At 40.0% G+C, this 12,713-nt stretch overlaps 2 protein-coding genes across 2 annotated transcripts in view; one reads left to right on the top strand and one right to left on the bottom strand.

Moving 5' to 3' along the window:
• Positions 1-2,426: 2,426 nt before the first annotated feature.
• LOC134226566 (GPN-loop GTPase 2) lies at positions 2,427-3,508 on the bottom strand. Its single transcript, XM_062707416.1, has one exon. The coding sequence runs from the start codon at positions 3,370-3,372 to the stop codon at positions 2,458-2,460; it is 915 nt and encodes a 304-aa protein (XP_062563400.1). The 5' UTR covers positions 3,373-3,508; the 3' UTR covers positions 2,427-2,457.
• Positions 3,509-7,338: 3,830 nt separating this feature from the next.
• Positions 7,339-12,713, top strand: part of LOC134226258 (actin-interacting protein 1) — a 29,159-nt gene continuing 23,784 nt past the window's right edge. The window contains exon 1 of the mRNA XM_062706914.1: positions 7,339-7,769. Coding sequence (XP_062562898.1) covers positions 7,754-7,769 — 16 coding nt within the window. The 5' untranslated portion in view covers positions 7,339-7,753. The remainder of the gene's footprint in view (positions 7,770-12,713) is intronic.

The raw sequence follows: 12,713 nt of genomic DNA, 5'->3' as shown, positions 1-12,713 counted from the left end.
TTCATTGAGAATATTTTTTCTCGGTGCTAGAATGCATTAATGCAGGTCGCTGCATCAACTATTGTTTTAGAGCTTTCTAAAAAATGAACTTCACCCCTGAACATTGAATAAAATCGTTTTTAAATCAAAAAATAAGTTTTCTAAGGAAACATCGAAAAATCCCGGGATCCCGGGATTTCCCGGGATATACGAACAAGTTCATCCCGAATCCCGGGACAACGGAAATGGCAGGGAAATGGAAACTCTAGTGTGATGGTTGTTATACTCAGTAACCGGTCGTGGACTGATGCTACAAGTGTTTTGAGGGAGCCGGACAATAGTAAACTACGCCATAAATGCGGTTAAGAGGGCCTGTGGTCAGAGATGCATCCTGAACAGAACATGAGCCAAGAGCGCGCCTTGGTGTTCTAAGTTTTGAACTCTGAACACAGTTCAGTGTGCACTGGGTTGGTACGCAAGCAAAACGATCATGGTAACTAAGATTCCTTAGATTTGGAACTATGCAAAAACATACGAGCATGCTTGATTACTATCCTTTAGATGCCCACGTGTTCCATTACTAGCCGAAAAATGAGTAGCATGCCGGTCGCTTGAGTTCGTTTTCCTAGGATACAAGTTGCTAAGCTAGGTCAGTGCTCTTGAACAGTGTGCAGTGTTCAGAACTTTTTGAACATGAACACGCGTTCTCGTGTTCAGATGCATCTCTGCCTGTGGTTGATGTTGATGTTGAAGTTAATGTGAATCCACTTCCGGGCTATACTAAAATGAATGTGCAGCTGCAACCGATAAATTCAATCCAAAAAATATCTGGATGTAGATTCCATAGGACTTGTATCTACGAAAAATGTTGATTTTTGGGTATGGCTTTCATAAAGTTGTTGAAATTTTTAGCTCTGGCTTAACATGACTGGCAAGCTGGCCAGAGGAGAAGGAGTTTAGACCAACTTTTGGAAAGTCTAGCGGCCCCCGGCTGACGAACGAAAACGACCTATGACTAATTGATTTCGCCGCCTCTAAGAATATGGCCATTCGCAGCATCAAATTCCAACACAGCCTTCCGTATCGATACACCTGGTGATCACTGCAGACAGAAACACAAATCGACAACATGCAAAAATACGGCGGCGAAGAATGAACCACGAGCTCGTCCAGCTCTACGGCGCACCCAGTATCCACAAGGTAGATGAAGCCGATCCGGCAGGAACGAGACGGTGTGGAGCACAGCGAGCAAGGTGGGCAGACCAGGTGCAAAACGACTTGGCGAGCGTGGGGCGCATTCGAGGATGGAGAGATGCGGCCTTGAACCGTGTATTGTGGCTTTAAATTGTTGATTCAGTGTTATCTGTTTAGATGTAAACTAAATAAATGAAATGAATGAACATTTCATTCTTTCATTGGGCGAATTTTTGACGCCTATCAAAAGGACCAACAAAATCCAGCAGGATCGCCAAATGTGGAGTGCATTCTGACTGTTGGCAAGCGGGAGCCACCTGGAACGCCTTATGCCACTGATTGTCGACACATTGCCCGATTGCTTTGATTGCTAATGATGTGACTCCCAGTTGTAAATTAGAGTTTAGTTTACGTAGGAATATAGAACATGCGACTCACCTTTTGGACTCATCCCAGCGGCAATCTAGCTTCCCTAGCCGAGTGGAAATTTCGACGTCGGGAGAAGGGCTTCTGCTTTCCGCCGCCTGCCGAAGTAACCGTGTCACTCCGCACTATCTATCGAACTCGACGCGTTCTCGTGTTACTTCCTTGGACGGGAAGGTATTCCGACAAAGAGAGATCACGAAAATTCACAATTTAACAGTTTTGCACTACGGGAGATGTATAGGAGGGAATCTTCACTTGCGATTGTTATAGTGATTTTTGACACTGCCTCGTGGATCTTCAACCACGCCCTATGGACCAGTCACTTCCACGATCGCGTGGGGTTTTTGCGTTAGTCACCAGGTTTTGGACAATTTGCAAATAAGAGGGCCTTCACTTTTAGGGAACGCCACGTCGGCCACGAAACGGAACGATCTCACCAGTAACTTTTGAGGGTACTCGACCACTTTCCGAGATTTTTAGAACTTACCAAATTTTACAATAGGTTTTAGATCATTTGAAGTTTGTTATTATAGAACATTTGTTGAAAATTTGAAAATTTTATGTAACACAGTCGTGGGTTGTGGTTCGCATTAGGCCTACTTCGATGGTTTCAAAGCAATTGAATGTTTGTTTCACTGCCACACAAACGGCAAAGGCCTCTGTTTGGTTGCGTCTTTCCATGTTTGGTTTAAATGAAATAGGTATATAATTCATAATTATAAAAAAAAACTTACCGAAAGTGTCCTGTCCGTTTCTTCATATGTTTGCATCGTGTTATTTTTAAGATGTAATAAGGATGTTTCTTTCCAATCGACTCTTTACCATGAAGGCCACTATTTCCTATTTATTACACAAATCCTAACTAACATACGGATTAATATCTCGTTCCATCCGGTCTGTCTGTGTTTCCGCTCCTACTGCACAGGCCAACAGAGTGTTGACATTCTTCTCCTCCCCGGCGCCGAATACATATCCATTTGCTTTGTCAATGGCATTCTTCAGCCGCAGCAAACTGTCGTCCTTGTTACAATCCAGCAGGCAGAACGAAACCAGACTGTAGTCCTCTACCATCGAAACGATGGCGGCGTTTAGTTTCTTGTATTTGTTCCTGGGACCCATGGTGCTATCCACGCATTCCAACAGGTAGTTCAGATCCAGAACGTCGGTGTAGTATTCCAAATTGAATGCCAGCTTCGATTCGTACTCTTTCAGTAGATCAGCCTTGGTGAGGACGTTAACGTGCGGCAACCCCATCTGCAGCATCGTATGCAGGGACAGCAGCAAAGTGGATATGAATTTGTGCGGTTCCGAACAGTGATGGGACTCCACCAGGTGGACCGTGCACAGATGATAGCCGAGCTTTTCCAGCTGTTCGAAAATGTTCTTCATCGAATTGTGATGGGTGTAAAGTTCCACCTGACCGGGGCAATCGAATATGAAGTATTTATCCGGGCAGGCCTTCAACTGCTCCAACAGCCAGCCAAAGTTAGCCTCCAGGAATTCCATACAGTAGATCAGCGCTCCATTCGGTCCGAGATTAAACTGCTCCATCACGTCCTGAACCGTTATCAGGTGCATGATGTCGATTGTGCTCTCATACTCCATGTTATCGTTGGCCGGATCAAGATTCACGACCGTTACCTTGCGCTCCAGTTTCTCCAAGAACTGTTTCATTTTTGCACAGTACGTTGTTTTACCGGACCCGGGTGGGCCGATTACTAACTGACCAAACAAGGGCGTTTGTGTTCTGAGGGTAAGCACTTTGTTTTGCATTTTATATTGCGAACAACTGGACGCTTTGCGAAACGATTTTCACCAAAATTTAATAACTTTAATTTTGATTTATTATAAATACGAATATCACGAATTTGTTTACCAACATTTTCGTCCAGCGGATGAAATATTTCAAATTTCTTGAGAGAAAAGAGATGTGAACAGCTATTTTATTCGACTACAATAATAGACTAACGCAAAATGAACTCCCCCAAGAAATTATGACGTTTGAGCGGGTCGCATAATGAACGCAAAATGAACTTTTGTTCGAGAAGACGACCCGCTCAAATGTCAAAATCCATCGGGTGAGTGAATTTGATGAACTCCTGCACAGGTCTATGAGGGGTGTTCATTCCTTGTATTTTTTTGTGGTTTAAAATTCAGTTCTCGCGCTTAGTTTCATAGGGGCGTAACTGTATTGATCGATTTCTCTTAATCGATTTTATATTTTGTTAATAACTCAATTGTTTCAAAAGCTACAACCGTGAATATTGATTCTGGTGCAAGATACAATTATCCTTTATCATACCAAACCATTAAATCATCGACAAGCTAGCGCAATTCGGTACAATAATAAAAAGAAAAGACGAAGAGAAATCGATCAATACAGTTACACTCCTATAAAACTAAGCACGAGTTTATTTGGGGCTGTCTCATTTGGAGAATAATTAAACTTAAACGTGACAGTTCAAAAATCAGAAAATCACCCGGTCATAACAATGGCTGGTGCTACTCAGCAATTTCAATATTAAGACATCGATGCAAAATGGGTCATGTTAAAAATCATTTTTAAATGTAATGAAAAATTCAACTGTTTGGAAAGTTATATAGAAAAAGGTTTTAAATCGTTCGGGCCGTTGGTATATGAATTAGTAACTTAATTGAAACATATTGGACCAGATTCCCAAGTTGTGACAATGCCTTGAAGATAATATCATGGCACACAAACTTTGCTCAAAGATTTAGAATCCACAATCAACAAATTAAAAAAAAAGTCCCATTTTAAAACACACAAGTTGATACTAGAATCAAGCATACATTTTTCCTAAGTTGTTGGATTCATTTTTCGGTAACCCCGCTACTTACTCCCTGCATTTTTTTCTTCTTTCTTATCACTTCTCCATCTGCTGTAAAAAAACACCCGCTTTCTTGCAAAAAAGTTATTGATTCATTACATAAAGTCGACTTCGAATAAGGCAAAAGGAACATCAAAAGTATGTGATGTGTGTGCCTTTATTTATTTTTATATTTAATCGAGGACGTTAGATTCCATGAACATCCCTTGTAGCAGTCAGAAAATCTGACAGAAGAAACCGTTTGCTTGTCATCTTGTCCAGGGATGCCAGATTTGAAGACATGTCTTCGATTTGAAGACATTTGAATCTCTGTGAAGACATTTATTTCATGAAGACATTTTGAAGACTTTTCAAAATATTTGAAGACTTACCTTCTTATTTAAAGATACTTGAAGACAATCAATAAGCCAGCGAATAGAAAATATAATTTGATGACTAACTTATAAATTTTGTGACTTCTATATGCAGATCATTTAAATATTTCAAAAGTTATACATAATAGACTAATGTTTCTTGAAATTTCATACGTAAAAACACATTTACACCCAGATTTTTTTTTACACGGTTGGAATTCATTAATTTCTCGGTTAACCTGAACTTTCACTGCTTTGTAAATACCCCCTGAATTTTCTTTGATTTTTTGTGAATTTTTTCTTGGGGTTAACTCATTGCTTCATTGACGCTGAAGGTCTTAAACGACCAAAACCAAACCGTGTATAAAAAAACCTGGGTGTACACTAGTCGGTTGATAAGGTTGACATTTGCAACACATTTTAGTTATGTGCTGGTTAAAAATTTCCGATAGCAGCATTCGCTTAAATTTTTCTTGGTAATTCTGGTGAAAGTCTAAATAAGTAAAAATAATATTATTTTTTTAAGACATATTAAGGCAAGTTTTGGGCTTTGCAACATTTCATTTTGGGCCCAAAAAATCGTGTAAAATAAAGAGAATTTCCCATTAATAGTCCGAGGAATTTCTCATAAAATTTCAAGAGAATTGAAATTGGAAATTATTTTCCAATTATCTTGGAAATTTATAATAATTTCAGTATGGGCAGTAAAATAATTCCCCCAAAACTTACGAGAAATTTATCTTTATTTCCACAATTTTTTGCAGGAAAATCATCTGAACTCCTACACAGAATTCATGTTTACTTCCACAAGAAATTTGTCTAAATTTGTCTGTCTTTCTGTCATTCAAATACAAATCCGGAGTATCATTTGTATTTGGAAGTTGAGGGATGTCTCTTCGGATTTCCCATGTTTACCCATGTTCACATTTTTACGAAAATTTTCACAGGAAATTAGTTTCATTTTCTCAGAAAATTTTCTTTAGTTTCCATAGAAAATTCTTACGAATGTCGACAAGAAACTGAAATTGTTCTGGAGTTAAATGGATATTTCTCAGAATAGCCACCGTAAATTATTTTTATTTGTTCAGGAGAATATTCTGAAAAAAAAATCAGAGAAATTTCCTGAAAAACCGCCAGAGTTTTTTATTAATGAAAGTTCGGGGTAAACTCGTTACAGTTCCTTGTTGAATTCTTCCTTGAATTCCTTTGATATTTTTTCAAGAAATATTTTTGGGCACTCTTTCAGTATTTTTACTGGGAATTCCTCTAAGAGTTTCTCCAGTAAATACATCTCTGGAATTCTTTCTGAAATTTCCCATGAAATTCCTCAAGGAATTCGTCCAGCAATTTCTTTAGAGATTTTTCAGAAAATTTCTTCAGAGTTTCCTTTGGAAGTACCTCTGGCAGCTCCTTCATAAGTTCGTCCAGAAATTTCTCCGTTAGATCCTCCAAGAATTCGGTTGGAAATTCCTCCAGTCGCTCCTTCAGAAATTCCTCAGTTTGTTTCTTTCACGACTTCCTCTAGCAGATCTTTCAGGAATTGCTCTCGAAGCTCCTGCAGGCATTCGTTCGGAAATTCCTCTAAGAATCCTTTCGGAAGTTTCTCCAGGAATTCCTCTTGAAGATGCTCCTAGAATGTTGCCGAAAGATTCTCCAATAATACCTCTTGAACTATACTCTGGAATTTCTCTGATATTTCCTCCAGTAATTCTTTCGGAAATTCCTGCGCAATATTCCTGAGCAATACCTCGAAAAGTTCCTCCAAAAAGTTCTTCCGGAAGATTCTTCAGACATTTCTTCAGAAACCCTTTCAGTAATTGCTCAGGATAATCCTTCAGGAAGTCCTCAGGAAAATCCTCCAGGAATTCTCCTGTAATACCTCCGGAAGTTCCATTAGCATTTCATCCGGAAGTTCTTTCAGAAATTTTTCTGAAAGTTCCTTCACAAAATCCTTTGAATGTTCCAACAGCAATTCCTCCGGAAATTCCTTCAGGGATTCCTTTAGAAAGTCTCCGAAAAATTCATCAGGAATTTATCCTGAAGTTTCTCCAGACATTCTTCAGGAAATTTCATCAGAAAATCTTATGCAAGTTTCTCCAAGTATTTCACGGTGAATTGTTCCGAATCGATACAGGCAATTCTTCAAAAATAAATTCAGAAAAATTCCACAAGGAAATTCAGTTAGAAAAATCCGTTGGAATTATATTTAAATACTCATTAGAAAAATCAAGGGAAAGTCATTTCCCTTACTCATGAAGATTTAAAAGAATATTCTCTTGAATTCCGACAATTTGTAATTGTGTAAAAATAACCGATACATAAAACAAGGAGATGATTGAAATAACAAATCTATTGGATTTTGAAATTTTTTCACTGATAATCATAATTTTGATATTGAAGACATTTGAAGACATTTTTACTCAACTGTGAAGACATTTGAAAATATCCCCTGGCATCCCTGATCTTGTCATCATATTCCCAGGGTTGAACTTGCCGTATGCGTAAATACTCACGATACCGGTACTTCGCAGCGATCGAACACGACCGGTCGTCGCCGTCTCTCCATTCATTCTGCTGCGTACGACAGAACGGGACGGAGTGCTGGAGGGAGTGATTCGCATCGAACCATCAGACAGAATTTATGCCAAAAAAGGAAACGTCGACGGGAGTTGTTTCGGAAAGACTGTTTAGTGCCCAGCAAAAGCCGACTCGGTATTTTCAGTGCGTTTATTAGCGAAAAAGTATACAGTTAGACAAAAGTAGAGTCCGACGCGCTCCGGTGACCGTCTGTTAGCTTGTCCGGTGTGAATTGAACGTGATTTTTTGGGTTCTTTTTTTCCTATCCGGAAGTGAAAAGAGAGTATTATTGTTGTAATAAAAAAAACGGTGAATATCTCGTTTATAACAGTCTCAGAATTCATTGGACCAGTTGAGTTGAAGCAGGAGAAAGCCATGGCCTACTCGAACAGTAAGTAAACAAATTTCCTAATTAGGAGTGCCTCCTTCGATTGTGCAAGTAAAGACTACTATGATGACGAGTGGAAAAAAAGTGAATCAACCAACACCCAACATTCTCTTCATGGGTTATGGTGGTCATAGCAGTTGTTGGCATTTGGCAACATTGAAAATTATCAAACCGGCTGCTCGTGCATCGTAAGGTGAATCATAAGGTGGCTATCTGCTTCGGTGCTTACAAAAATATCCTAAAATAGGCAAAAATTATGGTGACCCCACATGCAATGAAAGCTTGTCTCCATCATCGTGGATGATATAGATACATACTTCGTACCATCGAACCTCACTCCATCTGCCCCACACGACTATCGCACCACCAGAGTGCATAAACACATTGCCGATCAAACGACAAATACAAAACGAAAACAAATATTATACTTTCATGTGTTTAATAATATTACAATTAGGAACACTTGTCTTCAAAATTGAATATTTTTATTAAATTGGAATATATTCGTCAAATTTTCCGTGAATTTTGAGTTCTAATTTAGATTTATTTAATAAATTTCTGGATGAATTTTCGAAGAAGTTCTTGTAAAAGATGCCGAAGCATTTCCTAAAGTTATTTAGAAATTTCGTCGGAAATTCTGTTAGAAATAGCTTCGGAAATTTCTTTACAAATTTAAAACATCTCTTCAGGCTCTCCTTCAAAAATATCTTTCTAGGAATTCAGAAGTTCTATCAGATATTCCTCCAGAAAATCAGTTGACATTTTTTTTCGGACGTTTCTGTAAACAATCCTTCTAAAGTACATTCAAAGTTAATTGCCTATGTTCCGGATATTAAGCCACCCGGAGTGGAAATTATCTACTATGTCTGAAACTCGATTATGCATTTGAACAACATGTGATAGATTTAGTTCGCAAACATAATAATTGGTTATGCATTTGGTATTGAAATTCAATTTAAAAAAACTCAAAGGTGCAGCCCAATCGGGTTGTACGCAAAGGTGACGTAGAACTACGTAGCTATTTGAAATTGATGGTATTTGCCATAATAATTTGTGTCGTTTTACTTACATTGAGCAAACTGCTCGGAGGCCAACTGAATCAAGAAGTCGAATAGTTGTTCCCAGATAGATAGACTTTGAGTCTCTAACCGTGGAATTAACATGACTCATCGGCCGCTGAATACACTCGACTGGCTTTCAGTCGGGGACACTACAATCCTTACTTTGCCACGTACGCTTACATCGCGGGCAAAAATATATATTTGCGTTTGGTTTCACGCCACTTTTGTTTCTGCTTATTTCTCCTTTATTTCGGCCATTTTTGAGGATGGTGTCCTCCTCCTTTATACAGTAAAACCTCCATGAGTCGATGTTCTATGACTCGATATCGACTCATGGAAGCAAATTATGCCATATTAAAAATATGTTATGGACTACTAAGATGGTCCCTTCAAACAGCTTCCCAAGGATTTTCTTTTCCGCATCTCGATATTTCCATGAGTCGATGGTCCCTTCAATATCGACTCATGGAGGTTTAACTGTACAAACGAAGGTTGATCCGACAATCCGATATAAACTTTCTTCAAAGTGCAAAACTATTTCGTAACTAGCTAATTTGATAGCGCTGCGAAGGGAGATGATGCAATTAATTTGAACGGATGGAATCACTAACAGCAACCAAGATATCACGCTAAACCCGATGCCGCAATCCATTTCCATTTTCGCAATTAACTCTTTCTTTCTATAAAATGCTGGTCCTGAGAAGTCTTTCCAATAACTAACTGTATCCAAACGCTTGTCAGCACCTTGCGTTGCAATTGTCCGACCGCCACTTTATGATTTTTCGCTAAGCCTCCACCATTTGGAATTAATTTTCTGCATTGCCACTGCTATCCACGCCTTCATGCTGCTGTGTCCGCTCCGCTGCATCAAATTTTGTCGAACGACTCATTCCGCTCTTGCCGCGGAATCCCGAGTAAAATGGCTCGCGCGCGCCGGAAAGCAGCTTTCTTGTATTCAATAAATTAAGCCCGTTAGCCCCGCCCCTTTGTGATCTCTATGGTTGTGCTATCCGAAATAAACTTTCTTCAAAGTGCAAAACTCAATCGTAAATAGCGAATTTGATAGCGCGTCGGAGGGAGATGATGCAGTAAATTTTAATGGATGGAATCACTAACAGCAACCAAGCTACCACGCCAAAACCGATGCCACCGAAACAGTCCATTTTTGCAATTAACTCTTTCTTTTCATATAATGTTGGTCCTGAGAAGAACCAATTTTCTTTTCCCGATGCCCCTTTCCAACTAACTGACACCACAATTTGTAATAAATTTTCAGCATCGGCACTGGCAGTGCGGGATCGCCACAGTGCTATTTTTATGGTCAACCCTTTCTTCATATGAAATGCTGGTTCGTTGAGGTTGAATGATCTGCAGCAACACATCGAGCACCACCACCAATGCGATGGATTTTCTTTGAAATTGTTATTAGCGCCTCCGTGATGCTGTGTCCGCTCCGCTGCGATCGCTTCTATGCGTCCGCTCTGTGTAAAATCTTGTTCAAACTGAGGATTAGATCCCGCAAGTGATTGATTTTTGATGTCTGTACTAGTGATGCATGTACGTGATTGGTTAGTTTACCTATTTCTAAACTTTTTTTTATCAATTATCGATAATAAATAGTTGAAAAAAAGTATTTTCATATAAATACAAAGAAGCGTTGACTCATCCTTGATCGAATGTCCCAAAAAAATTTAAAATCCATCGAGAGACGGCTGAGATATTAAAGTTCAAAGTCTATCATATTTTCGTGACGGTCCCCAATTTTCGCAATCTTAAAGTGTACCCCAATATAGAAAACACAGACGTAGTCCTACGTCAAAAAAACTGAGTATGTTATGGCTCAAGTATTGTACATATTAGGTTTTGGTATTATTCCTTTGGTATTCCTTTGGAGTATGGTATCAATAATAGTATTTAGGTATTATTGAGCCAATTTATCCTGCTCGGGATTGCAGTAGTCGGGTAGGGAGCTTGTTGCTTGTGCAACAAAGAGGAAACGAATGTCCGTAATTTTAACTCGTGTATTTGCAGGAACGGTTAAAATTTCCCTAAAATAAGCGTTGTTATGTAATTATTATTTAAGAGTACAATGTAATCTTACGTTTTTTGAGGGTTTCCGTTTACAAATTTGATTTTCGGTCCGCAATGTACGCAGTAGTTCTGTATGCGTTTGACATTAGAAATGAGAAATTTGTTTAAGCTAATACAATTCATTTTTTACCTCAATTCTTGTTTTCGACGGTTATTATCAATCCATTGAGAGCACCTTTTGTGCGGTTGCAGATGTGTAACCTACATTCAACGAATTGTCGTATCAAAGCTATTTTACTATCATTTAAGGAGGATTAGAAACTTACTAGGGTATGCTAAGTCACTAGTTTAGGATAGTTCGTAAGGTAGCATATAGAATTCACTGATTTAGATAAGTTAAACAACAATTTCAATAGTTTCAAAACTTATTTCTATCCGCACGATGATATATCTTCAATTATGATAGTCATTCGTCCCCTGTCAAATAGTTCTCTCTATCTCCGTAAGCCATCGCTAGAATCGTTGACGTTCCAGCAGGTACGCTGCTCATTGCGGTTGATCCGTAGGTGCGGGTTCGCGTAATGGGTGTACGCAACAGTCCCCCTCAGTAGGTGAACCTAGGTTCGGCTTACTCCTTTCTGCACCTACGTCCAAAATAGCCAGCTTGACCACGGGTCGCTCGTATAATCCAGAGGCAGTCTGGACGACTGCCGACCGAACTTGCCCATCTACGGAGGTTTTCACCGACACCACTCTGCCTTTAGGCCAACAATTTCTCGGCAACGCCGAATCAGCTATCACGACGATTTCTCCCACCGCAATCGGTCGTACTGGATAAAACCACTTTGTTCGACGAGTAATTGTGGGAAGATATTCTGCTACCCACCGCTTCCAAAAATGGTTAGCAAGAACCTGCGATGCTTTCCAGGAACGCTGCATTGCCAATGGGCAGTCATCGTATGGAACCAAAGGTTTCGATCTGACGATCCCAATAAAAAAATGGTTGGGTGTTAGCGCCGGTGACGAACAGTCATCTACGGGCACGTGTGTTAATGGTCGGCTGTTGATGATGTTTTCCACTTCAACCAGATAGCTCCTCAACACTTCTTCGGTAGGTACTCGCGATGGCTTTACTTTAGTTAGGACCTTTTTTACTGATTGTATGAAGCGCTCCCAACAACCCCCCATATGAGGCGACGCAGGGGGGTTGAAAAGCCATGATGTTTTTGGCGATGTGAATTCTGTCACTAGATTGTCATATTCCATCGCCGCTACTGCTTCTTTTAACTCTTTGTCCGCACCCACGAAATTTGTACCACGATCGCTAACAATTTCGATTGGAGTCCCTCGTCGAGCAAAACAGCTATTCAGGGCAAGGATACACGAGCTTGTATTCAACGAGGCTGCCAGCTCGAGATGTATTGCTCTGGTCGTGAGACATGTTACAATGACGCCCCAGCGCTTTTCATGATGACGACCGACGACTACAAAAGGGCCCAAAAAGTCAACACCCACATATGAAAACGGGCGAACAAAGGCTGCCAATCTGGCTTTTGGTAGAGGGGCCATGGTTGGTGGGGCAGGTTCAGCACGTTGTAATTTGCAGACTTGACAACCTCGTCGAACTCGATCATAAACAGCGCGAACTCGTGGAATGTGGAATCGCTTACGTACTTCGTTTATGCAAGTCTCGTGACATTGGTGATGATAACGTAGATGAACTTCACGCACAATGAGGGATGTGACTGGATGGTCTCTTGGGAGTACGATGGGATACTTGGTGTTTTTGTCCAGAAAGTCACATTCGCTCAACCGACTATTGATCCGCATGAGGCCCTGCTCGTCGATAAACGGG

Source organism: Armigeres subalbatus, chromosome 3 (genome assembly GCF_024139115.2).
Source record: "Armigeres subalbatus isolate Guangzhou_Male chromosome 3, GZ_Asu_2, whole genome shotgun sequence".
Taxonomy (NCBI): Eukaryota; Metazoa; Arthropoda; class Insecta; order Diptera; family Culicidae; genus Armigeres; species Armigeres subalbatus.
This window is presented reverse-complemented; position numbering and strand designations above follow the sequence as displayed.

What these genes read in the sequence shown, in the direction of transcription:
- LOC134226566 (XM_062707416.1), bottom strand. Translation starts at nt 3,372, where the DNA reads ATGCAAAACAAAGTGCTTACCCTCAGAACACAAACGCCCTTGTTTGGT.